This window comes from Muscardinus avellanarius (genome assembly GCF_963383645.1).
Source record: "Muscardinus avellanarius genome assembly, chromosome: 3".
In the NCBI taxonomy this organism is placed as follows: domain Eukaryota; kingdom Metazoa; phylum Chordata; class Mammalia; order Rodentia; family Gliridae; genus Muscardinus; species Muscardinus avellanarius.
Window position 1 is genome coordinate 9,463,048 of NC_137788.1, and position 13,161 is coordinate 9,476,208.

General features: G+C 49.6%; 1 protein-coding gene across 2 annotated transcripts in view; it reads left to right on the forward strand.

Moving 5' to 3' along the window:
- The window catches only part of VPS13D (vacuolar protein sorting 13 homolog D), a gene marked incomplete at its 3' end in the record, with an annotated part of 245,737 nt that overhangs the window by 16,457 nt on the left and 216,119 nt on the right, over positions 1-13,161 (forward strand). For both annotated transcript variants that reach the window (XM_080692050.1, XM_080692051.1), the window contains exons 6-13: positions 4,473-4,577; positions 6,974-7,144; positions 7,534-7,634; positions 8,247-8,415; positions 10,602-10,703; positions 10,831-11,026; positions 12,350-12,529; positions 12,678-12,808. In XM_080692050.1, coding sequence (XP_080548176.1) covers positions 4,473-4,577; positions 6,974-7,144; positions 7,534-7,634; positions 8,247-8,415; positions 10,602-10,703; positions 10,831-11,026; positions 12,350-12,529; positions 12,678-12,808 — 1,155 coding nt within the window. The remainder of the gene's footprint in view (positions 1-4,472; positions 4,578-6,973; positions 7,145-7,533; positions 7,635-8,246; positions 8,416-10,601; positions 10,704-10,830; positions 11,027-12,349; positions 12,530-12,677; positions 12,809-13,161) is intronic.

Below are 13,161 nucleotides of genomic sequence, written 5' to 3' on the forward strand. Positions count from 1 at the left end.
TCCTGAACTCTGTTCTCCACCTCTCCCCTCATCCTTATATTCTTGTTTGTTTGTTTAGTACTAAGGACGGAGCCCAGGGGCATTCTTCCTCTGAGCTGTTACACCCCAGCTCTGTTTAATTTTTAATTTTAAAATTTATTATTATTATTTTTTGGCGGTACTGGTGGTGGAACCCAGAAGAATTCTACCTCCGAGCTACACCCCCAGCCCTATTTTTTATTCTTTATTTTAAAACAGAGTCTCCCTGAGTTGCAGAGGCCTTACTAAGTAGCTGAGGCTGTCCGCGAACCGCGATCCTCCTGTCTCAGCCTCCCGAGTGCTGGGATGACAAGTGTGCCCACCACACCCGGCTTTATTTTTTATTTTGAAACAGGATTTAGTCAGGTTTCTGAGGGTCTCTTCAACCTGCGATCCTCCCGTCTCAGCCTCCCAAGTACTGGAATTATAGGCGCGTACCACTGTGCTTCCCCCCCCCCCCCAAGCTAATTATGGGAAGCCTCTGGTGCCTTAGGCTTGTCTGATTAAACATTGTTTCTCAAGCCGGGCGTGGTGGCGCACGCTTGTCATCCCCGCGCGCTTGGGAGGCGGAAACAGGAGGATCGCGCAGGTTCGAAGCCAGTCTCGCTGGCTTAAGAGACCCTGTTTCCAAAAATAAAAAATAGGTCTGGGAGTGTAGCCCGGAGGTAGAAGGGCTTCTAGGAACCCCACCAAAAAGAAAAAAACAAAACAACATTGTTTCTGTAGACTCTTCCTGCGCCAGTTTTAAAAATCGGTGCTTGTGAATTGTAAGAATGCTGGGTTTCGTTGTGGCCTGTCACACATGCGCATGGCATGAACGGCCCATCTCACTCTCGCCCTCTGCCCCTTGCCCTTCGTCCCGACTCCCGTCCTTTCCTTCACTAGTCTCCCCCTTACTTTGGTGATGCCCGTTTCTGTTGTTGTTGATCCCCCCCCCGCCCCCCCATTTCCATGTAGAGGAGAAAGCATATAATGTATGTGTCTGTCTTTCTGAGTTTGGCTTATTTCTCTTCCTATGATTTTCCTTCTGTTTTTCTAATGGCTGAATAAAACCGCACTGCCCTTGTATACACCACCGGGTGTCTGTTCGTGTGCCGGTGACATGCAGGCCGACTTCCAACCAGCCCTTGGCTCGCACCGCTTTGGCTTCCGGCTGTCCTGCGGTCTTTTTTTTTTTTTTTGGTGGTACTGGGGTTCCTGGGAACCCTTCTACCTCCGGGCTATACTCCCAGACCTATTTTTATGCTTTTTAATTTGGGAACAGGGTTTCTTAAGCCAGCGTGTGCGGCTGGCTTCGAACCTGTGCGATCCTCCTGTCTCCGCCTCCCGAGCGCAGGGATGACAAGCGTGCGCCACCAAGGCTGGCTAGATTTGGTGGTTTGATAGGGCGGTTCACAGGACTTGGGGAAATACTTTCCCAGCTTATTATACAGTCAGATGAAGAGGGCCATGTATGTGTCTCCTAGTGTTCAATAATCTGAAAGCTCATCAAATCTCATTGTTGAATTTTTTTTTTTTTTTTTTTTTGGTGCTGGGATTGAATCCAGGGAACCTGCATGCTAGGCAAGGGCTCTACCACTGAGATGCATCCCCAGCTCTTTTTATTCTGACAGCATCTCACGAAGTTGCCTAGTGCCTAATTGGTGATCCTCCTGCCTCAGCTTCCCAGGTAGCCAGGACTACAGCCTGCGCCACGGTTGGTGTTCAGTTTTTTATTGAGCTTAGTCTCCAACCCCCAACTCAGAGGTTGGTGGGGTGAGGGCAAAAGTCCTACCCATAGAGTTAGCTGCTCTTTCTGGTGGCCTGCCCCATCCTAAGGCTATCTAGGGCAGCACCGAGGTCACGGACTTAGCATAAACTCAGGTGTGGTATGATAATAAAGATTTATTACGAGTAACAAAAGATACTACCAGTGACTTCCAAACAATAACAGAAGATCTCACTCAGGGACTTCCAAGTGATTTAGGAGAGCTGTGTGAGGAATTGGGCCTCAAGAGCAAATGCTATCATCTTATGTCATGGCTGGCTTCAGCCAGAGTCTGTCTTCTTCTTTGCCCGTGTGAAATGAACTCCCTCCTTTGTTCTCTAACATGTTATTGAACGTTAGATCTGACAAAGAATAAGGGCTGCAACAACCTACAATTTTTTTTTTTCTGTACTGGGGATTAAACCCAGGGGCATTCTACCTCTGAGCTACACCCTCAGCCCTATTTTTTATTCTTTATTTGGAAACAGGCACTCACTAAGTTACAGAGGGCCTCACTAAGTAGCTGAGGCTGGCCACGAACCTGTGATCCTCCTGTATCAGCCTCCCAAATGCTGGGATGACAAGTGTGCGCCACGGTGCCCGGCTAAACTTATGTTTGTCAGTTGACTTTATCTTCTGTTCTAGAATTGGGCAACACTTCATTCCATAGAGTAGAATGGGTTCTGGCGGGCTGGGCAAAGGGGGTTGGTGCTAGAGACCGAGGGCGCAGGGAAGCAGAAGGGGGGCAGAGATCATTTCACAGCTGCTTTACCTGCGGGGACAGCGCAAGGGAGAACTAGTTGCTTAACATCAGATCACTTCAGGGTGTTTTTTGTCAAGGTTAAAGGAGGTGAGGATGAGTGACAGAGGGACCTTTTTATCACATGAACTAAAATTAGCCTGCTTGGGCAATTTGGCTGTTATCTTGCATTTCTCCTGGTGTTTGATAACCAGCTTAGTTTCGGCTGGATGGAACTTCAGCCTAGGCTCTATTTTGATTTTCAGTCTGTTCTGTGGGGGCTCCGTGCAGGAGCTTAGCCCCAAACAATGGCTTCCTGCAATTTTTACTTAATAAAACAGTGACTAATAGCTTTTGAACCCTTTGATGTGTTAGTACTAAGTGCCTTTAACATGATATGACTCACTTAATTCTTAGTTGTCAGAACCACTTTACCCTCACAGTGCGGCCCAGGGCACTGGGGTCAGAGAGACGATGTGCAGCCAGGCGTCCCAGCTGCGGAGCAGGGTTGGCAAGGGTGGTTTTGCCCACATTTTCCCCATCACCTGCTTTGGTAAAGAAAGCCTTCCCGGATCCCAGCCACATCCACTGGTGTTGTGGGGCTGCCTTTGTACTGAGCCACAAGGGGAGGGACAGCAGGGGATGGGTGGCCGCGAGGCCAGCCATGCCCCGCCTGGTCCTTGATAGGTAACGGTGGCCGTCCCTGCCGCTCAGCACGTGTTGCTCCCGTTCCCGTCCTCCTCCTTCGCGTGGCCCAGGGTCCTGCTGAGTTTCCCTGCCAGTCTCGAGCGTGGCTCTCCTTCTTTTGTGACTGCCATCCTGCAGCGTGCGGCCTTCGCCTGGGCCGGTGAGACGCCTGCTCTGTGGCCTCAGGCCCTTCGGATCCATTCGAGGCTGTGCTGCTCAGTCTTTCCCAGAGCTGTGGCACCTCGGAAAGAAGACGAGATTTGTCCAGTGCTGGGGCAAGTGGCCGAGGCTGCTTGGGGCCGGACGGGGCGAGCTCAGCGTAACCAAATGTTTCTATGATATAACTTGTTTCCATAAACTGGCTCACGATCTTGACATACTCAAGACTTGACTTTTCTGGCAAATTGGGAAGTTCTGCCTTACACCGTCGCACAGTTCTGTGTCTGAGACCCATAACTGGGGGAGGAAAGGGGAGAGAGGGGGAAGGCAACAGACTAAATAACGTCGTGCGTGTGTGTGATCGTGCCCCTGAGTCTCACTGCCACACACAGTTACGCTGCAGCAATAAAGAGTGACATGAAAAGTGACGCCATATGCCAAATTGCCTCTCAAAACCAAAAACAAAACCAGACAAAATAACAGCAACAACAACAACCACAAAGCCCACAAAAGCCTCCAGGCACACACACGCGGTCTTGGGATCTTGGCAGTTGCCTCTCTCACACTTTGGGTGGCTCTGTCCAAGTGCGAGGCCTGGACTCCTTAGTATGATGGCATAAACCTTCTTCCCAGTGTATTTGTTTCCAAGGGCTGCATCTTAGATATTCTTCCTCTGCTTCTGTGTGATAAAAATATTTCTTAGCCCCAGCCGGCTAGATTTTGAATTCTGCAAGAGCAAACTCGTATTTTAATTTAGTTTTGTGTCTCTTTTTTTTTTTTTTTTGGTGGTACTGGGGGTGGAACCCAGAGTCTTTCTACCTTCGGGCTATACTCCCAGACCTTTTTTTTTTTTTTAATATATATTTTATTTGGAAACAGGGTCTCACTAAGTTGCCGGAAGCCTCACTGAGTAGCTGAGGCTGGCTTCGAACCCGTGCGATCCTCCTGTCTCAGCCTCCGAAGCGCGGGGATTACAAGCGTGCGCCACCACGCCCGGCGTTTTGTGTCTCCTGCACCTTGCAGAGTGCCTGAGGGGGATGTGTGTCACCCTCGGGATGTTGAGTGAATCCATGTGCTTGTGAAGAAAGACGGTCATCTGTTTTCTTTCCTGTCTAACCGCAGGTGCAGAAGCCAATGCGGAAAAAACAGCTGGATGTGGCGGAGTTCGGCATCTACTGGGACAGCGATTGCACCTTACTGGGGGACCTGCCGCAGGCGGAGTTGCAGGTGTGGTTCTGGCGGGGCCTCATTGCAGGACAGCACTGAGGGGGAAGCTGCAGGACCCCTGCCTGCCGCGTCTGACTCCCGGCCAGCCCTGGAGAGAGAGGCCCTTGCTCTGTCTGTAACCTTGAACATAGGTTGTTTTTCACTTAAAGTTATATTTTTAAGACATGTTTGAAGCTGAGTATGGTGGCATATACCTATAACCCCACTACTTGGGAAGCTGAAACAGGAGGATTGCAGGTTTGGGGCCAGCCTCAAAAACTTAGTGAGACCCTCTTTCAAAATAAAAAATAATAAGCCGGGCATGGTGGTGCACGCTTGTTATCCCCGCACTTGAGAGGCAGAGACAGGAGGATGGCGCAGGTTCAAAGCCAGCCTTGCTGGCTGAAGAGACCCTGTTTCCAAATAAAAATATAAAATAGGTAAAACATAAATAAAAATAAAAAATAATAAAAGAGGGCTAAGGTGTAGGTCAGAGGTAGATCACCTCTGGGTTCAACTTCCCAGTACCAAAACAACAATGGCAACAACAGCACAACAACACAACAGTGTGTGTTGCTGGTCTCGGCTCCTCTCCACCGCGCAGTGCTCCTCCGCCGCCGGTGTTATGGTTGTTCATTCTCTTGGTCACGTGCGCACTGGGCGTCTGGATTTTAAGTGAGCAGAGCACCAGCCGGAATTCTGGAGAGGAGCTTTTACTGCATTTTACATTACGTTCTGTGGAATTTAAGATGTACTTAGAAAGCAATAAATCATAAGATATAAAATGTTACTGTTTGTGAAGGATAAAAACAACATTTTCCTTTTGTAAGGAAACTGTGGATGGTTTTAGTGAAATTGAGAAAAGCGACCCAGTTTTTCTCCCACCCACAGTTTTCTTTGGCTTGCAGGCTATTTTATGGAATGGTTTTGATTAATTAAGTAAACATTATATTCATATAGTAGAACATTATGCAGCTGTTAAAAATAAAGGTAAGCCAGGTGTGGTGGCACATGCCTGTAATCCCAGTACTTGGGAGGCTGAGACAGGAGGATTGCTGGTTGGAGGACAGCCTCAACAGTGTAGTGAGATTCTCAGCAACCTAGTGAGACCCTGTTTCAAAAAATAAAAAGGGCTGGGATGTAGCTCAGGAGTAGAATGCCCCTGGGCTCAATCTCTAATACCACAAAAATGGTAATAATAATAATAATAGTAATAATATAATGACCTTCATGATGAATATGTAATGATCTCTAAATATACTATTACAATTTAAGAAAACCAAGGGAAAAAAAAAACAGTTTTTATAAATTTGTGTAAGAGAGTGGAAAATTGTAGGTTTTCCTGAATATGAATGGGAAGCCCCTGGTGGGACCCAAGAAGCTGGGGCGATGCGGCTGCCTCTGGGGAGGGGAAATGGGTGCTTGGCTTGAGAATAGGAAAGAGACATTTCAACTTCGTTTTGCTTTAATTAGTTAATTAATTAATTTATTTGGTGGTACTGGGGTTCCTGGAAACCCTTCTACCTCCAGATTACACTCTTAGACTTATTTTTTATATTTTTATTTGGAAACAGGGTCTCTTAAGCCAGCATGGCTGGCTTGGAACCAGCGCGATCCTCCTGTCTCTGCCTCCCAAGCGCGGGGATTACAAGTGTGTGCCAACACGCCCGGCTTATTTTTTAATTTTTTAAAAAATATAGTCTTATTGCCGGGCGTGGTGGCGCACGCTTGTAATCCCCGCGCTTGGGAGGCAGAGACAGGAGGATCGCGCAGGTTCAAAGCCAGCCGCGCTGGCGTAAGAGACCCTGTTTCAAAAATATAAAATAGGTCTGGGAGTGTAGCCCGGAGGTAGAAGGGCTTCCAGGAACCCCAGTACCACCAAAGAAAAAAAAAAAAAAACAAAAAATATAGTCTTATTGGAATTTTATAGTCTCACATCATAATAAAATCTTAAACCATGTATATTCCCATGAAGATATAGATATAATGTTTAAAAATACTAGCGTAGAGCTGGGCGTGGTGGCTCTCACTTGTAATCCTAGCATTTGGGAGACTGAGACAGGAAGATCGCAGATTTGCGGCCAGCCTCAGCTGCTTAGTGAGGCCCTCCGCAACTTAGACCCTGTTTCAAAATAAAGAATAAAAAATAGGGCTGGGTGTAGCTGGGAGGAAGAATGCCCCTGGGTTCCATCCGTAGTTATATGCACGCACACACACATATTTTATATATATATCACATATATATATATTTTAGCTTAGAGCCCAATTTTATACTGTTCCTGGAACCTGTTAAAATATACCGTAGACCAGATGACTTTTGCAGCTGTGGCAGCCACAGCTGTGACCGTCATAAACCCAGCATCGTAGAGTCGTGGCCAGAAGGGGGTGGCGTGAGCAGAGCAGGGTTCTCCCCGCAGGAGGCCATGGCCAGGAGCATGGGGAGCCGCAGTCACCACTACGTGCTGGAGCCCGTGTGCGCGGCTGCGCTCCTGAGGAGGAACTGCTCCAAGGAGCCGCTGCGGTCCCGGCACAGCCCCCGCATCGAGTGCGATATCCAGCTGGAGACCATCCCCTTGAAGCTGTCTCAGGTACGCTGCTTCCCGGGGATGGCGGGGATGGCGGGGAACGGGCTCAACGGGGGTCTTGATGCTCCAGGCGTCCTCAGCAGGGAGGAACGTGCCTGGGGACTCCCTCGTGTTAGGTGCAGAACCCACTCTCTGTCCTGTAGCTAACTCGGGCTCACCCCAGTTTTGCTTTGATGATTTGATGATTTTAAGTGCTGAGCAAAGAATATAAGAGGCACAGCGACCAGAAAGACGCGACTGGCTGCGTGCCCGCGCCGCGCCGCCATGCTGGTGTCCGCTCTGGATTTCATTCAGTGGATTGGCAAACGTGAATGTTCTTGTTAGACATAGGGCTCAACTGGGTCAAGAACAAGTCCCTCCTAACCTGGTTTCTCGTACTCTCTGATAAAAAGCTACAGTACCGGCAAATCATGGGATTTCTCAAGGAGCTGGAAAGAAAGGAGAGGCAGATGAAGTTCCGGAAGTGGAAACCCAAAGGAGCGGTGTCTGAGAAGTAAGGCCTTTTATGTTGTATACAAAATGTACTTTAGAACATTTTTTTTTTTTTTTTTTTTTTGTGGAGCTGGAGATTGAACCCAGGGGCATTCTACCTCTGCCCTCCACCTCTAGCCCTGTTTTATTTTTTATGTGGAAACAAGTTCTCACTAAGTTGAGGCTCTCTGCGAACCTGTGACCCTCTTGTCTCAGCCTCCCAAGTACAGGGATTACAAGCGTGCCCCACCACGCCCAGCTTCTTGATATTTGCATAAATTTGATCAGTCTGAGATGTAAAAAACTTTTTTAAATCCTAGCAGTCAGATTCTTGGCAGTTTTCTGAAGATGGCGTCCACCTTGCCGTCAGCACTGGGTTCTCTCTGAGCAGAGGGCAGAGCCAGTGTGTTGTTTCATTCTTGCTACGCAGGTTAGGGATCTGTTGCTCCTTTGGCAGCAGATTTACTTTCCTCACATAGTGGGTTTAGCTTAATACTCTAATAAGCTGGAGACATAAACTGATGGCTGACCATAGGGAAGATGTCTTGGCGGCGCCATTTCGGGGATGGTCCTGGACCGGGAGCGTCGTAGGCGCCTTATTGTGAGACGTGATGCGTTGTCATGCACGTTTCAGCTGCCGCGCATGGTGGTTCTTTGCCTTGAATTCTAACTTGTATGAGATCAGAGAGCAGAGGAAGCGGTGCACCTGGGACTACTTGCTGCACCGAGCCCGCGATGCCGTGTTTTACACCGACAAACACTTCAGCAAGTTAAAAGGAGGCTTACTGTCTGCGGACGACAAGGTGAGTAGCCATTGTCTTGAGTTTGCTTCCATTGAGGAGAAGATTCTCCCCAAGGCTGAAGAAAATGGGATTGTCTTGGCGAGCGAGAAGTTCTTGGAAGGCCACCAGCCTCGGCCACCACGTCCTCTGCCCTCTGCTGCCCAGGGAGAGCCAGGACATGGGGTAGGGGAGGAAAAGTGGCTGCAGTCCTGCCAGGGTGGTGCGTCCACACCCTCCGCCTGCAGCTCTGTGCGGGGCTCTGAGGTCCTTCAGGTAGTTACCTGCATCTCTTCACAGCCGGATCCTAGTCCTAATTCTTTGCCTCTAAAGCGTGCGACTAATCCCTGCGGACTCTGGCCTACATTTTCCATAATCCTGGCCGTCTGATCCCTGTGGACCCTGGCCTACATTTCCCATAATCCCGGCCGTCTTGATTAACCTTGGCTTACTTTTGGTCGTAGAGTGAGGCAGAAGACAGTGCCGTAGGCGGGGAAGGCAGCTCACATTTGCTTTACCCGTGGCTGGAGAGCCCGGAGCCTTCCCCGTTGGAGTCCTGCCGGGACCCTCTGCCCCTCCCCGTCTGCTCGCCACCGCCTCGGGGAGGGCGGTGGGGTGGTTTTGCCCCTTGATTTGCTTTGCTTTAACAATGGCAGTTCAGAGCACTTCCAGTATTTTGGCTCAGGTAATGTCTCTTGCTTAACGGTTACTTTAGAAGAGTCTTCCCTCTCCTACCAGTGCCTGAGGCCTGGGCCGCTCACTGGGTCAGAGCTTTCCCGTCGGTGCCAGACATGGCTGGCGACGTAGACACGCGGCGAGGAGGGTGCGGTGAAGCAGACAGACGCTTGGTTTTGGATGATTTTCTCAAAGGCAAACACAGGGAGGGAGAGAAAAGTCTAGATTACCACTGCGGTGGCAAGTCAGCACTCTAATCTCCCTTTTCTTAATGGTAGGATGGCGGGGTATAAGAAACAGTATAGCTAATTCCACTTTTTTTTTTTTTTTTTTTTGGTGTTTCTGGGTATTAAACCCAGGGATATTCTATCTCCAAGCTACACCCCAGCCTCTTTTATTTTTTATTTGGAAATAGGTTCTTGCTAAGTTGCTGAGGCTGGCTTCCAACCTGTGATCCTCCTGTCCCAGCTTCCCAAGTACTGGGATTACAGACTTCTCCTTCCACCTTTTTTTTGGCGTGTGTGTGTGGTCCTGGGGGTGGATCCCTGAGGCTTTCTACCTCTGGCTATACTCCCAGACCTATTTTATACTTTATTTGGAAACAGGGTCTCACTAAGTTGCTGAGAGCCTCACTAAGTAGCTGAGGCTGGCTTTGAACCTGCGCGATCCTCCTGTCTCAGCCTCCCAAGCGCGGGGATTACAAGCATGCGCCACCACGCCCGGCTTCTCCTTCCTCGTTTAACTTGGCGTGTCATGTACCGTTGTGCTCCTAACTGGTACATGACAAGTCGGAATGATGATGTCCTCGCTAGCCCACTCTTGCCGCGCGAGGGAGCTGGGGACCGCGCCCTTGACTGTGTGAGCTGGGTCCCGTGTCGTCCTCTGATGGTGGCAGGAGTGTCCCCTTGCCTGCCTCCTCTGGTCGCCACGTGCCTGGCCCTGGCGCTGTGTGCAGGAGGGTGTCTGGCGGCACCCCCCCCGCAGTGGCCCTGGACACAGATACCATCCGTGTGGTCTCCTACCACTTTGAGTCCCAGGAGCTGTGAGACTCGGTGCTTTTGAGACCATGAAACTCTATTGGATTTTAGAAGCCTGTTGAAGCCACGAGCAGCAGTCAGGGAAGGAACTAATAAGCAGCCCGTCCCTTGGCTGCCGGTGGATGTGCTGCAGCTGCCGAGCCCTTTGTGGTGGTTTGTGAGGGTGTACAGTTTCTCTGGAGCTACTGTGTCTGGTTTCTGCTTTTGTTCTCACACAACCAGGAGGAAATGTTAGGTTTTTTGTTTGTTTTGTGGTACTGGGTATTGGATCCAGGGCATTCTACCTCTGAGCTACACCGCCAGCCCTATTTATTACTTATTTGTTTGTTTGTTTGTTTATTTATTGAAACAGGGTTTCACTAAGTTGCCGAGGGCCTCATTAAGTTGCTGAGGCTGGCCTCGAGCCTGCAATCCTCTTGTCTTATCCTCCCAGGTGTTGGATTACAGGTGTGCACCACCGCACCCTGTTTAGGTTTATTTTTGCTTCCACACAAACAGGAGGAAATGTGTCGGATTGAGGAGGAGCAGAGCTTTGAGGAATTGAAGATTCTGCGTGAACTGGTTCATGATCGATTTTATAAGCAAGAAGAGCTAGCAGAGGTGAGCAGTCCTCCGGGAGAGATTTGCTCAGACTCAGCACACGGAGCACCTCCACCCGGGACACACCGCCACCTGCCCGCCAGCCCTGGGCTGGCGCGCGCTCACGTGTGCCCCTTTGTGATTGCAGAGTCTGCGGGAGCCGCAGCTCGACTCACCCGGAGATGCCCCTGGGGCGCCTGGCGGCAGCAGCGGCATGCTGCAGTACCTGCAGTCCTGGTTCCCCGGCTGGGGCGGCTGGTCTGGGCAGCAGAGCCCCGAGGGGAAAGCGGTGGAGGGGCTGTCCGCGGAGCAGCAGGAGCAGTGGATCCCCGAGGAGATTCTGGGTACGCGGAAGCCGCTGTCGGAAAGGAGATCGGTCCGTTCCTTTTGCCGTGGCCCATGGTCATTTTCAAATTTAACCAGAGGAGACATTTGGAAACCAGTTTGTTTCATGTTCATAGAAGTAGAGAGAAGAAATGTTTTGGGAGAGGCTCCATTTGCAACTCCGTGACTAAATAAGAATGCTGGCACAGTTTTGGATAGATCCGAGCGGCAGCTGTTGTCAGACAACTACGTATGGGCGTGTTCACACATTTATCTCCAAAGCTGGAGTAGCGTCCACAGGGACTCTAGACCCGCTTGTCCAATACGGGTGCCATAGCCACAAGTGACTATTTAGTGAAAATTAGGTGGTGGTAAAAATCCAATTTCTGTTTTTTAGTAGTAGAGATTGAATTCAGGGGCACTCTACTACTGAATTTTATCTCTAGCCCTTTTAATCTTTTGTTTTGAAACGGTCTTGTTGAGTTGCCCACTGTGGCCTCACACTTGTGACCCTCTTGCCTTTGCCTCCTGAGTAGTCAATGTTTCAGGTCTGGGGGACCATGCCTGACCATTAAAAATCCAATTTCTTTCTTTTTTTTTGTATTAGGGATTGCATCCAAGGACATTCTGCCATTGAGCTACGCCCCCCCAGCCTTCTCATGTTTTATTTTGTAACGGGGTTTCTGAGACGGACCTTGAACCTGAGATTCTCCTAGCTCAGCCTCCCAAGTTCTGGGGTTACGGACATAGGCCACCACACCCAGCTAAAGACCCAGTTTCTTAACCACTCTTGGCATTAGCCTCGTGGTCACGAGTGCTCAGCAGCCACAGTGATACTGGGCAGTGTACCTCTGAGCCAGACCCCCAGCCCTGTTTTATTTTTTAATTTAGAAACAGAGTCTCACTGATTTGCCGAAGGCCTGTTAAGTTGCTAAGGCTGGATTCAAACCTGCAGTGCCCCTGCGCCAGCCTCCCCAGTGCTGGCCTCCCAGGCGTGTGCCGCCGCGCCCTGCTGCACGGGTGTTTAGTGGCCACCGTGCTGGCAAATGCAGACTCACAGATCAGATCACCCCACTGAACAGCACCCCTTGTGCTATACCCTAAGGTGAATTGTGCACTCCCTGGCTTGAGAATAAGTTGGTAGAAATCCTTTGTAAAAGTTAGGGGTGTTTTACATTAGCAAACACACAGTCACCCGTGCCCTTGGGATTCTTTTCTAAAAAAAAAGTGGTTAAATGGCATGACATTAATAATAATCACATTAGAGCAGCAGTCGCTGTGCCTGCTTGTGCCTTTTTCCTCCCATGCTTTTTCATAAAGCCTGTCTTTCCCTTACCCGGCAGGCACCGAGGAGTTTTTTGACCCCACCGCAGATGCCTCATGCATGAACACCTACACAAAGCGAGATCACGTCTTTGCCAAACTGAACCTGCAGCTGCAGCGGGGGACGGTGACGCTGCTGCACAGGGAGCCCGGCGCTCTGCAGACCCCCGGGAGCGCCTTCACGCAGCTCGAGTTCTCAGGTCCTGCCCGGAGAGCTGGCCGCTGCCATTCTCCGTTGGTCCTAGTAGCAACGAACATTTGTACTGATGGAAAAATATTGTCTCTAATATTTTTAGAAACACTTTGGACCGTCACAGCATAATCAACTCTTCCATTTATCTTTTGTAGATGTGAAACTTCTAGCAGAATCTCTTCCTCGAAGAAATTCCTCTTTGCTTTTAGTCCGGTTGGGTGGCCTGTTTCTCCGAGACCTGGCCACGGAAGGAACTATGTTTCCTCTCTTGGTCTTCCCTAATCCGGTATGTACCACAGCGCCCTGGCTAATGCATCCAGAGTGCTGGCGAGTTATGGTCTGTTTTAGGCAAATGGCAAGGAATATTAGCCTGATTCATTCTCACATTTGATCATCCGGAAACAGATAGATAGGCTGGGGCGCTTGAATTTGTTGGAGAGAAAATGTTGGTGAGATTTACGGCCATGCCTTCTTCCCCTCCTCTGTCGGAGCCATTGTGGAATAGTTTGCTCTGTTTTGGAAGAAAATGCCAGAAGCACCGCTGTTTGTTGTATTCCAGTGTCAGTGTTTGAATCTCCTTCATGAATCTGACAGTCATTTTAATGTATTCTGATCCGTAGTCATTGACAGTATTTTTCT